We start from the raw sequence: 14,578 nt of genomic DNA, 5'->3' as shown, positions 1-14,578 counted from the left end.
TTTTTACACTAGTGATCTACATCTCTTTAAATCTCTCAGTGTAATGTCACTTCATTTCGTCACCTGTGATATACATAAACTGAGTGGGTCAGGTTGGGAAACCTGGTGAGTACATAGGGTTTTCAACCCACAATAATATAATTATTATGTTCAATCAAAGAATCAACCCAATTACCCATCCCCGTTATCTTCTTTACTCTTAAGGATTTAACCTAAGAGTCGTCTATCCTGCATTCGTTTATTCCGAAGTCCCTTACTTCCAGGGTCATAGGACTGACACTAAATCCATAGCTGCCAATGTTCGTTCGTAAAGCACTAATTCCATAGCTGCTATATCTTACTCATCGGGTACTAAATCCATAGCTACCAGTGCTCAACAGGTACTAAGTCCATAGCTACCAATTCCTACAGGTACTAAATCCATAGCTACCGGTGTCTAAATAATAGGTACTAAGTCCATAGCTACCAACTCCTAACAGGTACTAAATCCATAGCTACCAACGTCTGACAGGTACTAAGTCCATAGCTACCGGTGTTTGTCCCGTAGGCACTAAGTCTATAGTTGCCAATGTATACTCACGTCATCTTCTATCTCTCATCATTCATCTACCCATCATCATACCCAACATATTCGTATATATAAAATACGTATACAGTTTAAATCCTTTAAAACATGTATAAAACGTTCATCCAGCATAGACAGCAAGTATTCAGATAATATGCACACATAGCACGTAGTTTATATAAAATACTTCATATCTATGTGTAAGATGAAAGTAACTACGCACTCACCTGATAGGTGGTGACTCAACACTCGGACAGCGCTTCGATACTCTCAAAACAACCTTCCTTCGATAAAACCTAGTATCAACACCACTAGGGTTTAGTCTACCGATATCCGCGACCAATTAATAGTTTAACTATTATTATTATTATATAAGCGTTAAATAATACTCAATATAACTTATAATAATAGCCCAAATAATTATTTTAAGGTCCTAATAATGTTACTATAATTAATTAAGAGCTATATTAAAACTAGCGTAGGCGTAGCTCACTTACAGCGGGTTTTTCGCAAAACTGGGCTTCGCTGGAGCAGCGTTTCCCGAGCCGAAAGGCTCTTTTCTCGGAGCCATTAGGCTCTCCGGGGCTCCCGCCTCGTGCTAGGGAGTTACCCTAGGCTTTAGGGGGTTAGGGAGGCTTAGAGAGAGAGTTTAGAGAGAGAAAGAAGGGTTTGAAGGTGTGAGAATGAATGGAACCCGGCACCTCTATTTATAGGGGTGCTGACTGGTCTACTCGCCGAGTAGGGGGGACCTACTCGCCGATTTAGTCCATGTGGTGGCCTTCTGGTGGTGCCACGTGTCCAATTCTGGTGGTGCCACGTCACCCCCTATCGCGTATCAGCCTTCAAACTTAGAAAAATCATAACTTTCGCATACGAGCTCTGTTTTCGACGTTTATTATATCCACGCGTAGGTAAAATCAAGATCTACAACTTTCGTTTAGACTCCGTCAGCTAATTCTCGACCGATCTCAAATTTAACAGTAGGAGGCGTTTTGACTGTTAAATGACCGCGAAGAATTCATAACTCCTTCATACGGACTCCGTTTTCGTCTGTCTTTTTAGAGTTGAGTTCCTATTAATGAGATCTTCAAATCTCGTTTAGGTCGCGTAAGCCAAAAACTGCTTGAAGTAAAATTCGAGTTTCGGGTCGTGCACTGCTAAGCCGAATCTTAGAAAAATCATAACTTCTTCATACGAAGTCAGATTTGGGCGTTATTTTTATCGATGTTCTTAGTTTAACATATTCTACGACTTTTGTTTAGATTGCTAAGGCTAAAAAGTCCTCCATCGTAAATTCACTATTTACGCTTCCCGGTGCCGTGCCGGTTTTGCCGTAAAACTTCGACGGACCATAACTTCTTCGTTATAACTCGGATTTCGGCGTTCTTTATATGTACGGAAATCTTGTGTCATATTCTACAACTTGGTTAAGATTATTTATTCTAAATAATCTTTTGTCGAAAAGTCATTTTAAAACCCTATTGCCTCTAAATTGACTAGCCCGGATCTGCGGGCGTTACACAGGTAAGAATAAGTGAGGAGACTCACCTGATACTAATAACAGATAAATCTCACACACGAATTGTTGGAACTAGACTCCGCCTAATAAACACAACAAGTAACCCTAGTCAATTAAGTTTATAACCCGACTCATAGGTCCAATCCTACAACTACGCGCCCTGAAGGGCAAAAAGACCATTTTGCCGATCTATGGTCCAAACCCCTAAATATTTTGACCAAAGTCAAAAGAAAGCAAAAGTCAACAAGTCCACATTCTTGTCCGTACGTCGGGCATACACCTTCCTATACGAGGCATACAAGTTGAGTCAGCAATCAAAGGGGACGGGCATGGCTACACGGCGCGTAGCCAGGATTACGCCATGCGTACTCTGCTTGGTCCATAGCTAACAACTTTCATGTCTTAATCCTTTAAGACACTTATCCCAACTTCAGATTTGACCATTATAGAATGTCTTAACCCATAAAGTCACCGGATTTAAGCCTTTGCATGGCTAGATAGGTCTCAATACACAAAACTCTAATTTCCACAACACTCTAAGTCACTTAACTCATGCATGAGCCAAGGGAAACGATCAAGCAACCTTTTTTTATGAATCTTAGCACTCTAATACATCAAAAAGGACAGTCAAAATGCTATGGATTACCCCATACCTACAAAGGTCCAAGCTTTGGGACAAAAAGCTCATAAAAACCCATTTAAGGAGATCTAGAAATAACATCAGCAATGTATGGACTTTATACATTCAAAATATGCACAAGATGAAGGAGATTCATGATTTACAAGCTAGCAAGCAACACCACCTTCTTCAAGGACCTTCTTTCTTAACAAGCATGCACAAAATCACCAAAAAGACTCCAAGATCCTCACTCTCAAGGTTAGGGTTTGATATCTAGGGTTTAGAGAGAAGGGAGGCTGATAAGAAATGTCCAAGGGAGGCATAAGGTGTTTAAATAGGGGTCACGACTCGACTTTAGGGTTTTGCCACCTGCAAGTGTTCGCCCGACGTACCTACTCGTACGCCCAACGTATGTTGCCTCCACCCCGATCCTTATTAACGTTTACACCCGGCGTACATGGCTAGTACACCCCGAGTAAGCCGGAAATCCTCACTTCTCAATATAAAAATCATTTAATAAAACAATAACATGATTAGATTGGTACCTCGGGATTTGGGATGTTGCAATTCTCCCCCACTTGGATCAGACTTTGCCCTCAAATTCAACCTCAGAAAACAGATCAGGGTAGTGCTCGCGCATCTCAATCTCGGGATCCCAAGTCCACTTTGAGCCTTTTCCGGTGTTGCCACTGAACTTTAACCAAGTTCACTACCTTGTTCCTCAATGCAAGTTCACTACCTTGATCTACAAAAATATAAAAATGGCTTTTAAGGTTCCTAACATAGTAAAAAACTATAAAAACGTTTTTTCAAACCTGTGATATTCTTTGCAAATATTTTTTTATACTTTTGTAGATCAAAAATACAATACAACTCTTTTTAGTTGTGAGTGGTCATTGAAGATTTCTTACATAACAAATAAAAAAATATGATTTTTTCGACCAAAAAAACTTAGACATTTGCATGTCATCCCTGGAAAATTTTCTATATTGTATTTTTTGCATGTAAATTAGCTATGAAAATTGTCTTTGAAATTTCCTACCGTGGGAAAAAAATGTTTTTTTTTTTTTTTTTTGTATTTTTGCAAATCAAACTTTACGAAAAAAAAATTAAATATATTGAAAACGTCAAACTTGAATATATATATATATATATATATATATATATATATATATAGTCGGAGAGGTCGTACCGTTGAGCGAGTTGGAGAGCTCGACTAAAGCCTACAACATTCTGTTTAGAAAGCTAGTAACTCAGATCTAGGACTAGGAAGGGAAGGCAGCTACCCGAGTTCAGGGTCTATTGGTTTAGAAGTTCTATCTTTAAGTTTCATAGCGAGATATTTCAGTTAGGTAGTGCTCCTTCTCGAATAAGAGTGGGAGATTGACATCCTTTCAATCTTGGCTAAGAGGACTATTCAAATTCTGGTGAAGTAAAGGATTATGAGAATTCTCAAGTTGATGCGAATATAAGGCCATTTTGATGCGGGAATTGTGCAAAATGAGACTTTCAGGGAGATAAGACAGGGAAGCCATTAATGGTATTTCATTCAAAGTGGTGTATTTCAAGTTGGGAAGTTAGGGAATTTAATCTTGGTATTGAAAGTGCGGAATCGTATTGCCTAAGTGGGCTATTTGGATAGGAATGAAATAGGTTCTAGAAGGTACAAGTATTAAAAGAAATCTTGTTTACATTGAGTTCTCAATCGCAAGGTCCTACCCGAGTTACAGAAAGTTGTTTTCGACAAAAAAGTCTTACCAAGGATAGCCACGACTTTCATTGAAAAAGGATAGGCCACTCGCTGAGGGCCCTAATCAATAAGGATAGGTTTCGATCTGGGTTGTTTTCTATATGGTATGGTACAAAGTCAGTTTCTAATTATTCTTGTAGGGAATGAACGCAAACCGCTTCAAGGCAACGGGCTATCTCTTAAGTTTCACTTTATGAATGCCTTTAAGGCTAGCTCTCTCCTTCTATACTTAATTGGGTATATTCTGTAGTGAGATAAGGAATTTAATCGTATATGGTATTGTACAATATACTATGGCAGGATTAACTAGCAGGATGGTTTCAAAAAAAGGACTTCTTGCGGTATCGGTACTCAATAGGGAGCTTAAGAGATAAGAATGTACTTTGAGTTCTCAATTCTATTACATTAGAAAGTGGGGAATTCAATCGGTATGGTCGAAGGCAATCAACTGCCTGACTTCTGTAGATTCGTAGTGGCCAAAAAACGTAACTTTACTAACCAAGCGAGAAAAGCCCTTCCTATCTTCTTAGTCAAGCGTGCTAGCTGCAATCAAGTAGTGATTCACAAAAGATTGAATCCAAAAGTAAATAATAAAATAAGACATGAAGCTACTATACTTCATCTTCTGAATCCTAGCGAGCGTACCTGTCTACTAGTTTCCTGAGAATACAAGTTATTTTGAAAGAGTAGATCAACATTTAAGCTGGTGAGTTCATAAGATTTTAGTGATGTAATGTAAGTTGAAAGTTCTTTTTATAAAAGTTTGCATGTTTCTCCATAATATATGATATCAAATGATATGATGAAAGATAAGTAAAAATGACTCTACAATCCTTTCTATATGTACTAAATGGATACAGGTTATATAAAATTTAGAGCAAACAACCAATCGATTGTGGGAATCTGCTCTAAGCCCACAACCAAACAATGAATAGGGAATGAGGCAGAAGTCACACATCCTATTGGTTGTTAGATATTTATTGTATATAACCATATTGTATTCATTCGGTACTTACGGAGTTAACTGTAATAGTTTCTTTATGTTTGATGAAAACATTCTTTAAGAAAAAACCCTTATTTCCTTTAGTAAAAATAGTAACCACAATAGTTCCTTCTATAATCACTTAGTTTATAGTATTTATATATAATCTAATATCGAACGGATAGTTAATTGTTTGAATCTGCCCTAAGCCCACAACCAAACAAGGAACAAGAAGTAAGGTGGAAAGCACACATCCAACTGTCTATCATATATTAATTATATATAACTTTGATGTATAAACTAAGCTAATATGGAATTAACCACTAAAGGTCCTTTAAGTTATACTTGTTTAATAAAATGGATTAAATCCTTTTATTGATATATTTCTAGTTTAGTCTACTACATGTTCTATCTGAAAAGTATGTTTTTGTACTAGAAAACGATGTATTGAATTTGTATACTATGACCTGACCCATACCTGGTGCTCCTTATGATTACTTGGTGTATACGGGATATATATATATATATATATATATATATATATATATATATATATAACTAAGATCAGATAGATAGTAGATTGGGTGCATCTGATCTAAGCCCACAACCAAACAAGGAACAGGAAATGAAGCGGAAAGCACACATTCTACTGTCTGTCGGATCCAATCGATTAATATATATCACTGATGTGTCTACTAAGGATTCATAAAGTTAGCATTATAGGCCCCCTTTTAACTAAATGGACTAACTACCTTAAAAACCAGTTTGTTGATTTAGGTTAAAATGTGATGTGGTTGTAACCATACTGATACGACACGTGATAAACATGACGACCTACTGGTGCCAAAACTGATGTGATATTTGTCACTCGTAGACTTGTAGGTCCTACTGTAGCTCACAACAAGGTGCGGGGTGTCAATCTCGTATAAATCTATACACAAACTCATGCTCTCCCCCCAGTAGACTCTGGTTACAAAATGCAACCTAGCAAGTAAATTGCTAAGTCGTGAAGTAGTGGCTCACATTAATGTTATAATATTCTTGTATTAGTATTTCATGTTCTCTTTGTATAGTGTATAGTATGTTCTTCCCTGTTTCTCATTATAGTATGTTTGAACTCCTAAACTATACATATTATAGTTTACTAGAATGTTTACTTGAACTGTTACTGCTTTGATGAAAAGACTCATTTATCTACTGAGTTATGATTGTACTTTAAAAACAGTGTTTTATAAACAATAAAGTAACATAACTTTAAAAGAGTTTTTGAAATGATTTGATCACTTTATCAGCATAAGTAATCCTTTGAAATGATGTTTATCACAAAACATTTACACAATTAACATTGTGTTCACTTGTATCCCCCCCCCCCCTTAAAAGCATTTAAAACATTTAAAAGATTGATTATAGGGGTATAAACTCACCTTATATGGGTATTCAATTGCAGATGCGGGTAAGGATGAGAAGTTCCACGAATGAAATCCCGAGACACAAACGAGTCCTAATGGACATATATTGGCATATATATGCATGAATTTAGTGTTTTAACAACTAATCATGCAAGAAAACACCCTTAGGGACATGGACTAAGGTTAGAATCACATGTGATTCATCAAAGGGGAGTGTACAGCCACAACTTGGTGTTTACGGCCATGGGTTTACGACCATGGAGTGTACGGCCGTAAACTCATGGTGAAACATGCATAAGAGGGTCTTTGAACAATGGGAAAGCTAGTAGGTCGATTGCTCATCAAGAATATGAACTAGATTCTCACTTTGGAGGCCCTTTTGGGGTGTTTTAAGGTGTGTACGGCCATGCAAGGGTTTATGGCCGTACATCCTTTTGTTCCATCTAAATGGTCGATTCTAAGGTGTTTAAAAAGAGCCTCTATCGTGTACTAAGCATAAGGGAAGGATACTTACGATTTGGAGGCTTGAAGGAGAGTTCACAACCACCAAGAACAAGTGTGTGTTCTTCGTGTTCTTGGTGAAAGATGAAGATCTTGTAGATTTAACCAAAAAGATGATTTCCATGGAAGAAATCGAAGGATGATTCATGATTAAGAAGGATAACAACTCAAAGATAGAAGAAACACTTACATTTTTGAAAATCTAGGATGAAGAACTCGATGATACTTGAGAGATAATCGATTTTCTAGACTTGGAAGTGTGAGAAGTGGTGAAAAATGAAGGAATATCATGTATATGGGAGGAGTTTACGGCCAACCAAGAGTTTACGGCCGTAAACTCCTAGTTTGCGGTCGTAAACTCCTTGTAATGGAGTTTCTGGCTCGATTGCAAACCAATGAACTTAAGTTGTTATAACCCTACACCCAATCCTTAAGTGTACTAGGCTTAGAACTCATTAGAATTACCCTTAACAATACTAAAAAGGCAAAAGGAATTAGTCCGAACCTCGATTGGTTGGCTGGATTTATAAGTGTAACGACGTAAATTTTAAAACCAAATTTTCATTTTTGCAAACATCAAACATCGATTAACATTTCAAATTCAAACGTAAACAATATTGTCACAACCGAATACATCACAAAGATCATAAAAATAGTTTTCCCCCGATAATGTGTACGATCACGCCGGCGCCTTCCCACGGTCCTCGCTAGTACCTAAAACACATAACACAACAACTGTAAGCATAAATGCTTAGTGAGTTCCCCAAAATACAACTTACGCACATACGCCTTTCCAGGACCTGACCTTCCAGTCCATGTGTCTCAGGGGACTTCCGTCCCGACTAGGTAAACCTTCCGGTCCTACCCACGTCAACCTTACGGTCCACATCACAACGCCTTCCAGCCTATAACATATTCGCCTTCCGGCCCATAACATAATGCCTTCCGGCCCATATCAAGCATATCATACATGGCACATAAAACGATTAACTTATCACGCATAATACATATATCTCATATCATATCCGACCTTCCGGTCACACAGTCAATCCCTTCCGGGTACAGTATAGTGAGAAAACTCACCTCGTGGAAAGTCTAAGATCACGTGTCCTCGCTATCACCGAATCTCAACGATGACTCTACCTCGCCTAAACATAAAAATATTACTATTATTTAATACGCAAAGACTTCCACCACTAAAACTTTATCCCATATCATCATTCTTCAAAGGGTAAAAGACTATTTTACCCTTCCTTGACCTAAAGTCCTCAAGTTGACCAAAACCCTAAAAGTCAACTAAAGTCAACCCCGAGAGTACACGGGGCGGACTGCTAGATGTACGCGGGGCGTACATCGCCAACCCCCCTGGGTCAGGGTCTCCACCCAGTACGCTGCGCGTACTGGAAGTTACGCCCAACGTAACCATCAGAGTCATCCACTCTTCATTTCTGGTCTTAATCGGTTAAGACATTACTCCAACTTCCAGATCCGACTCCTTTAGTGTGTCTAAACCCATAAAGTCGATACCTTTAAGCCTTGGCATGGCTGTAAAGGCTCCAACATCACATAACAACCTTTTATTCAAACTCAAGGACCCAGATCTCATGCATGGTGCAATACCCACGTCCAAGATGCCATTTTTATGAGTCTACAACTCCAATAGATCAGAAATATGAAGTATCTAAGCTTATGGAGGCCATTTGCACAAAAGTCTCCACCTTTGGGACTTAAACCCTAGAAGATGACATCTAAAGCATACAACACGAACCAAGTGACAAGATCCAAACTTTATACCTGAAAATGAAGCTTTAGCCCTTGCAAAGCTCAGATCTACACTTGAGCACCACTTCTAGCCTCTCCAACAAGCTCTTCTTCTCCTTTGCAACCTTGGAATGGCACCACTAAGCTTAGAATACACACACAATGGCTAAAGAACGAAGGTACACTCTTTTTAGGGTTTCACTCTGAGGGATGGTGGCTGAGAAGTCCAGCCACACATTCCTATTATAGCCCCTTCAAAGGAAATTAGGGTTTGGGTCTGAATGAGTTACGTCGGGCGTAACCTTGGGTACGCCCCGCGTACCTGAGGGGGAACGCGTCCAAATGAGGTGCGCGAGTACGCGCAGCGTACACCTTGTACACCCAGCGTACTCGCCCACCATGGAAACCCTAAATTTACAACTTAATCCAAAATAGAAGAATACCTGGATTCGGGCTATTACAATAAGGCAAAAAAAATCGGGTTGTCACAGAATTAAACCACATGCTCTACCGCTTGTGCAGGCCCCCGTCAATTCCTTTGAGTTTCGGTCTTGCGACCATACTCCCCAGGCGGAGTGTTTCACACATTAGTTGGGCCCCCTGATCCGCATAGACAGAGGGCGAACACTCATCGTTACCGGCATGGATTACCAGGGTATCTAATCCTGTTCAATCCCTATGTTTTCGCACCCCAGCATCGGTAGGGACCCAAAGAGTTGCCTTTGCTTTTAGCGACCGTATATTTACGGATTTCACCCCTACACACGAAATTCCACTCTCCTCTGTCTCACTCAAGTGAATTGGTTTCGAGAGCATTCCGCCACTTTTTGGCGACTTTCACTTTCAACCCGATTCACCGCCTATGTGCCCTTTACGCCTAGTCATTCCGAAGAACACTCCTCCCCCCCCCCCCCGATCTTACCGCGGCTACTGGCACGGAGTTTGTCGGGGCTTCTTCCTCGAGTCTTGTCATGATCGCATACTCGGTGAAAGAGCTTTACAAGCGGCATTACCCTTCTTCACTTACACGGTATTGCTGGATCGGGCTTTCGCCCATTGTCCAAGATTCCCCACTGATGCCCCCTGCGAGAGTCCGGGCTGTGTCTTAGTCCCAATGTGGTTGATCATCCGAAAAGACCAGCTAAGCATCATTTGCTTGGTTAGCCTTTACCTGACCAACTACCTAATACTACGCAGGCTCATCAAACAACGCTTTTTAGCTTTCTTCAGGATTTGACCCGAACTGTTCAGCAGATTCTCACGCATTACGCACTCGTTCGCCACTTTGTTCTTAATTCTTCTCACCTCCTGGGCGAGACAAGCTACCTTTAGCTAGGAGCCTCTTTTCCTTCTGCCCAGCTCCCCAAAAACAACGTTTGACTTGCATGTGTTAAGCATATAACTAGCGTGAGCCAGGATCAAACTCTTCTTTTGATTATGATTTGGCCCTACAATGGTAGAACCTGGTGAACTGTGCGTGCTACTTCTCAACCTTCTGTGAACTTTTCTTCTCTTATGATTTTTGCTACTTTGAATTTTTTTTAGGTAAAACAACTATTTTTCAAATGAAAACTGTAAAATTGATAGTTAATTTCTTTCTTTTTTTTTTTTTTTTTTTTTTGGGGGGGGGGGGGGGGGGGGCTAATTTTGACCCAAATATGGGAAAAAAGCTTAGTATTAGCTAGATTTATTTTTTATTTTTATTTCTTTTTATCTATAAATAATTGTAAACACTAACAATTTACAACATGATGATTTTAATAATTTTTTAATATGTTTTTATATGTATATTTTTATTTAAACTAGTATATTTGATTTTATATCATAACGTTTATTACATATTACTCCGTATAATCATTGGACCATCTAATTTTTATCTATTTAATGATATAAATTTATAGTAATCGGACATATATGAAACATAATATATTTTTTGTCCCAAATCCGTTTTTTATATTTCGTTACATACTTATATTATTACACTCAAATATTTCTTTACATACTTACAAAGTTCATATTTTTTGTACATCATACTGTTGAATTATAAAGTTTTACAGATGTTCAAATCCACAAGAATTTTATAAACTATACACTTGTAATCGTTCAAATCCACAAGAATTTAATAAACTATATATCAATTTTCATTGAACTTAATACCCTAGATATTATAAGGACAAAACTGTCAAATGTCAAATAGATCCTTGCGGTTTGCAAAAAACTTTGAATGTGGTGCAAAAAGTTTTCAACTTGCATTGAATGTCTAAAATCAAGAATTTTCTTTGGTTTTGGTCCTTAAAAATTCAAAAGGATTATTTTGTCCTTATTATTTATTTTTCACATTTTCTTTACTTGTTTTAATTGTTTTATAATTTAAAAGAAAAACAAAATAAAAGAAAAATAGAAAGACGGGTCCACCCCACCCGATTTCTCTCTCTCTCTCTCTCTCTCTCTCTCTCTCTCTCTCTCTCTCTCTCTCTCTCTCTCTCTCTCCACCAAATTGCTTTTTTAAGCCCTTTATTTTCTGCATTTTGAAATTTCAACAATGGTGGTTACACTCTCCCTCCGTTACCTCCGAAGGGCCACCACTAAATCAAATGAAATAGCATTAAAAATCGAAAATCCTCTGTAATCAAAGATTAAAAAAATCTACTAAATAAACCAACCCAAACCAAAACAAAATCAAATACCCTTTCATAAAATGTTTACACTCTCGCGCACAACCTTTCTCTACTTCAATTTACTTGGTTCATCGTTACTTCAAACTTTCCTCTAATTCATTCTTATTCATCAACACTGTGACCTTTATGTTGCAGAGCTTCCACAATAAGAAATCTCTTCCAGTTTCTAATAACACCACATATGACCCACCGCCACCACTAACGGGAGTCAGAATGCACTGAAGGATCTCCTCAATGACATTTCATATCCAACAACAAACAAAGTTAGATACTACTGCGTGGGTCGTAGGCATTATGCATCTCCAAATCGATATCTTCAATGGGGAGCATCCACATCCATCAGGAACTGGCAGGATAATGGCTGGGGATCAATCCTTTCTAGAAAATCAGAATTCACATAGGATCTGGAGATGAATCAAGAGTCATCTTCCATTCTCCTTACCATAACAAAAGGTAGATTAAGACACATCCGACAAGTTCATCAGATCTGATAAGTCGGACTTCCTCAGACCATCAGTTCAGACTCCTACAGTTCTGCCATTTAAAAAGATGAAGGTTGAAGATGGAGAGAGAGAGAGAGTCATTCTTAATGTCATCGATTTGAGATAAGCTTGATTTAGAGGTAATGGTGAGGAAGAAAAGGATAGGAGAGAGAGAGCCTGATAAAGGGGGAGTAGGTTACTAGTATAATTTTATTTTATTTTTATTTTGAGAAGATGCATGTTAGAGAGAGAGAGATTATTTTATTTTTATTTTGAAAAGATGCATGTTAGAGAGAGAGAACATTGGCAAGGGTTGGCCTAATTCTTTTATTTTTAATTTTAAATAATAAACTATTAAAGGAAATGAATAAAAATACAAAAGAGAAATAAAAATGACAAAATGATCTTTTCAAGTTTTCTATGAACCAAAACCAAAGGAAATTCTTGATTTTTGTGTGTCCGTACAAGTTAAAAGCATTTTGGACCCTATCAAAAAAAAATTGAATGCCGCAAGAACCAATTTTGCAGTTTTCTCTCGATAAATTTATGCTGAATACGTGTTCTTGCACACACAAAGTCACCATATTTTTGGCAGATTAAAATTGTTATCAAATCATCTTAAACATCACAATACAACCAGTACATTCAAGAAAGCCAATAGCATTCTATATTTTTCCATTCACTTACTAATATTACTATATTACACAACCTCAATCTTCAAACAAAACACATGACTACATGTACATGTATACCACCATACTAAGTCATTCAAGAACAAACACATCATACACAATCATGTTTCTAATCTGTTAACTTTACACTCAGAAATAAAACCGAACAATACCCAACTCAAGTTAGAATTATCGATCCAGACACTCTTCAAATCTTTTGACTGTTTGTTCTTAAAGTTATGCAATGGCCCTCTGTTCATCCCCCTCACCATGCTGCTTAATAAGCTTTGCACTTTTGTCCTGCAATAATGAAATGATATTTAACCCCATGTTGTTCTTTTTCCCCCAATATGTATAAAAAATTCCAAACTAAACTCAAAAAACTTTCAGATAAAACCTGGTGCAAAACTTGTATCTTCATGTACCCCTTCGAACCAATAAAATATAAGTCCACTTTTGATTTTAAAGATTCAAACCAAGTTTTTTTTTTTTTCTATTTTAGTTCTTTATAGCCAGATATAGTTTATAAAATTTCTTGAAAAAAAATATGATAATTCTGGTTGATTTTGAGGTTGAAAAATACCCTGTTCAAGATTCAAAAATCGCATGTAGGCTTATATTTTATTATTTGGTTGCTAAACAAATAACTTTATTCCAATTAGGTGACGAAACAAACATTTTATCAACTAGGTGACATGAAGATATTGAAAACCCCTGATTACCAGATGACCCATATAACCAGTTTCCTAAGTTTAGTGAATAATTTGCTAAAGAAAATAGTTTGTACTTGGATTAGAAAAGGGAAGATACAACATACGCGCGTATGACGATCTTTTAACAAATTCTAAGCATCTTGCGATGAAATCCAATTGAATTTTAAGATTTTGGAGAGTGATTTTGGTCAAAAGAGAAAGTTTACAAATTTGAAGGATGCTAGGGTGTATAGAATGTAACTAACCTGAATGCCGCGAGTATGATCCTTAAGTACAGTTAGTTCTGTTCTGGAGGCATCAACGTCGTCTAATTCGGTACAATCTCTGGGGGTTTCAAACGAAGAGAGAGAAAATTGCTTAAACACAACACCGACATCAAAGTATATGATACCAGACGTAGGAACGTCTACACGGATGCCTTGAACAGGAAACCAAAGGAAAAGATCCTGAGCCGCGATTCCAGAGAGATTAGAGATTTGACCGTAGCTTAGAGACCCGGAGAAGTTCCAATCGAATCGAACGCTGGTTTCGAATTTGGTATTGCATGATCTGTTCAAATGGACTTCGAATCGTTGAGTTGATGGGTCGATTGTAAAGTTTGTGATTCCTTTCGGGAGAAGGCCGATTGGGAGACCATTTGTACTAAGGGCGTCGTAAATCGATTGCTGTGATGATGCTGATGATGATGATTGCAGGGTGGTGAACAACAAGGACATGAATATGGGTAGAAGATGAATACCCATTTCTTTGATTTGAGTGATTCTTGAAGAATTTTGGTAGGTTGTGCTAGGTTAGGGTTTATGACGAGGTAAAGGGGGAAAAGGGAAAGAGGTTTTTGAAATCGAGATGGGAAATTGAGAGCGAAAATACCTTTTTATAGTTCACGCTTTTGGAGCCATACTTTCAATGTGTTTTGCACCAAAACTCT

General features: G+C 37.8%; 1 protein-coding gene and 1 pseudogene across 1 annotated transcript; both read right to left on the bottom strand.

Moving 5' to 3' along the window:
- Positions 1-9,376: 9,376 nt before the first annotated feature.
- LOC145018917 (18S ribosomal RNA) lies at positions 9,377-10,535 on the bottom strand (annotated as a pseudogene).
- Positions 10,536-12,910: 2,375 nt separating this feature from the next.
- Positions 12,911-14,513, bottom strand: LOC145018590 (uncharacterized protein At5g01610-like). Its single transcript, XM_078976469.1, has 2 exons — positions 13,896-14,513; positions 12,911-13,237 (listed from the first exon to the last, which is right to left on the bottom strand). The coding sequence occupies exons 1-2, from the start codon at positions 14,391-14,393 to the stop codon at positions 13,175-13,177; spliced, it is 561 nt and encodes a 186-aa protein (XP_078832595.1). The 5' UTR covers positions 14,394-14,513; the 3' UTR covers positions 12,911-13,174.
- Between the last annotated feature and the right edge of the window lie 65 nt (positions 14,514-14,578).

The sequence above is a fragment of the Lactuca saligna genome, chromosome 9 (genome assembly GCF_052625555.1).
Source record: "Lactuca saligna cultivar CGN05327 chromosome 9, ASM5262555v1, whole genome shotgun sequence".
Lineage (NCBI taxonomy): Eukaryota > Viridiplantae > Streptophyta > Magnoliopsida > Asterales > Asteraceae > Lactuca > Lactuca saligna.
Note: the sequence above shows the minus strand (reverse complement) of the source record. Positions and strands in the feature narration are given on the sequence as shown.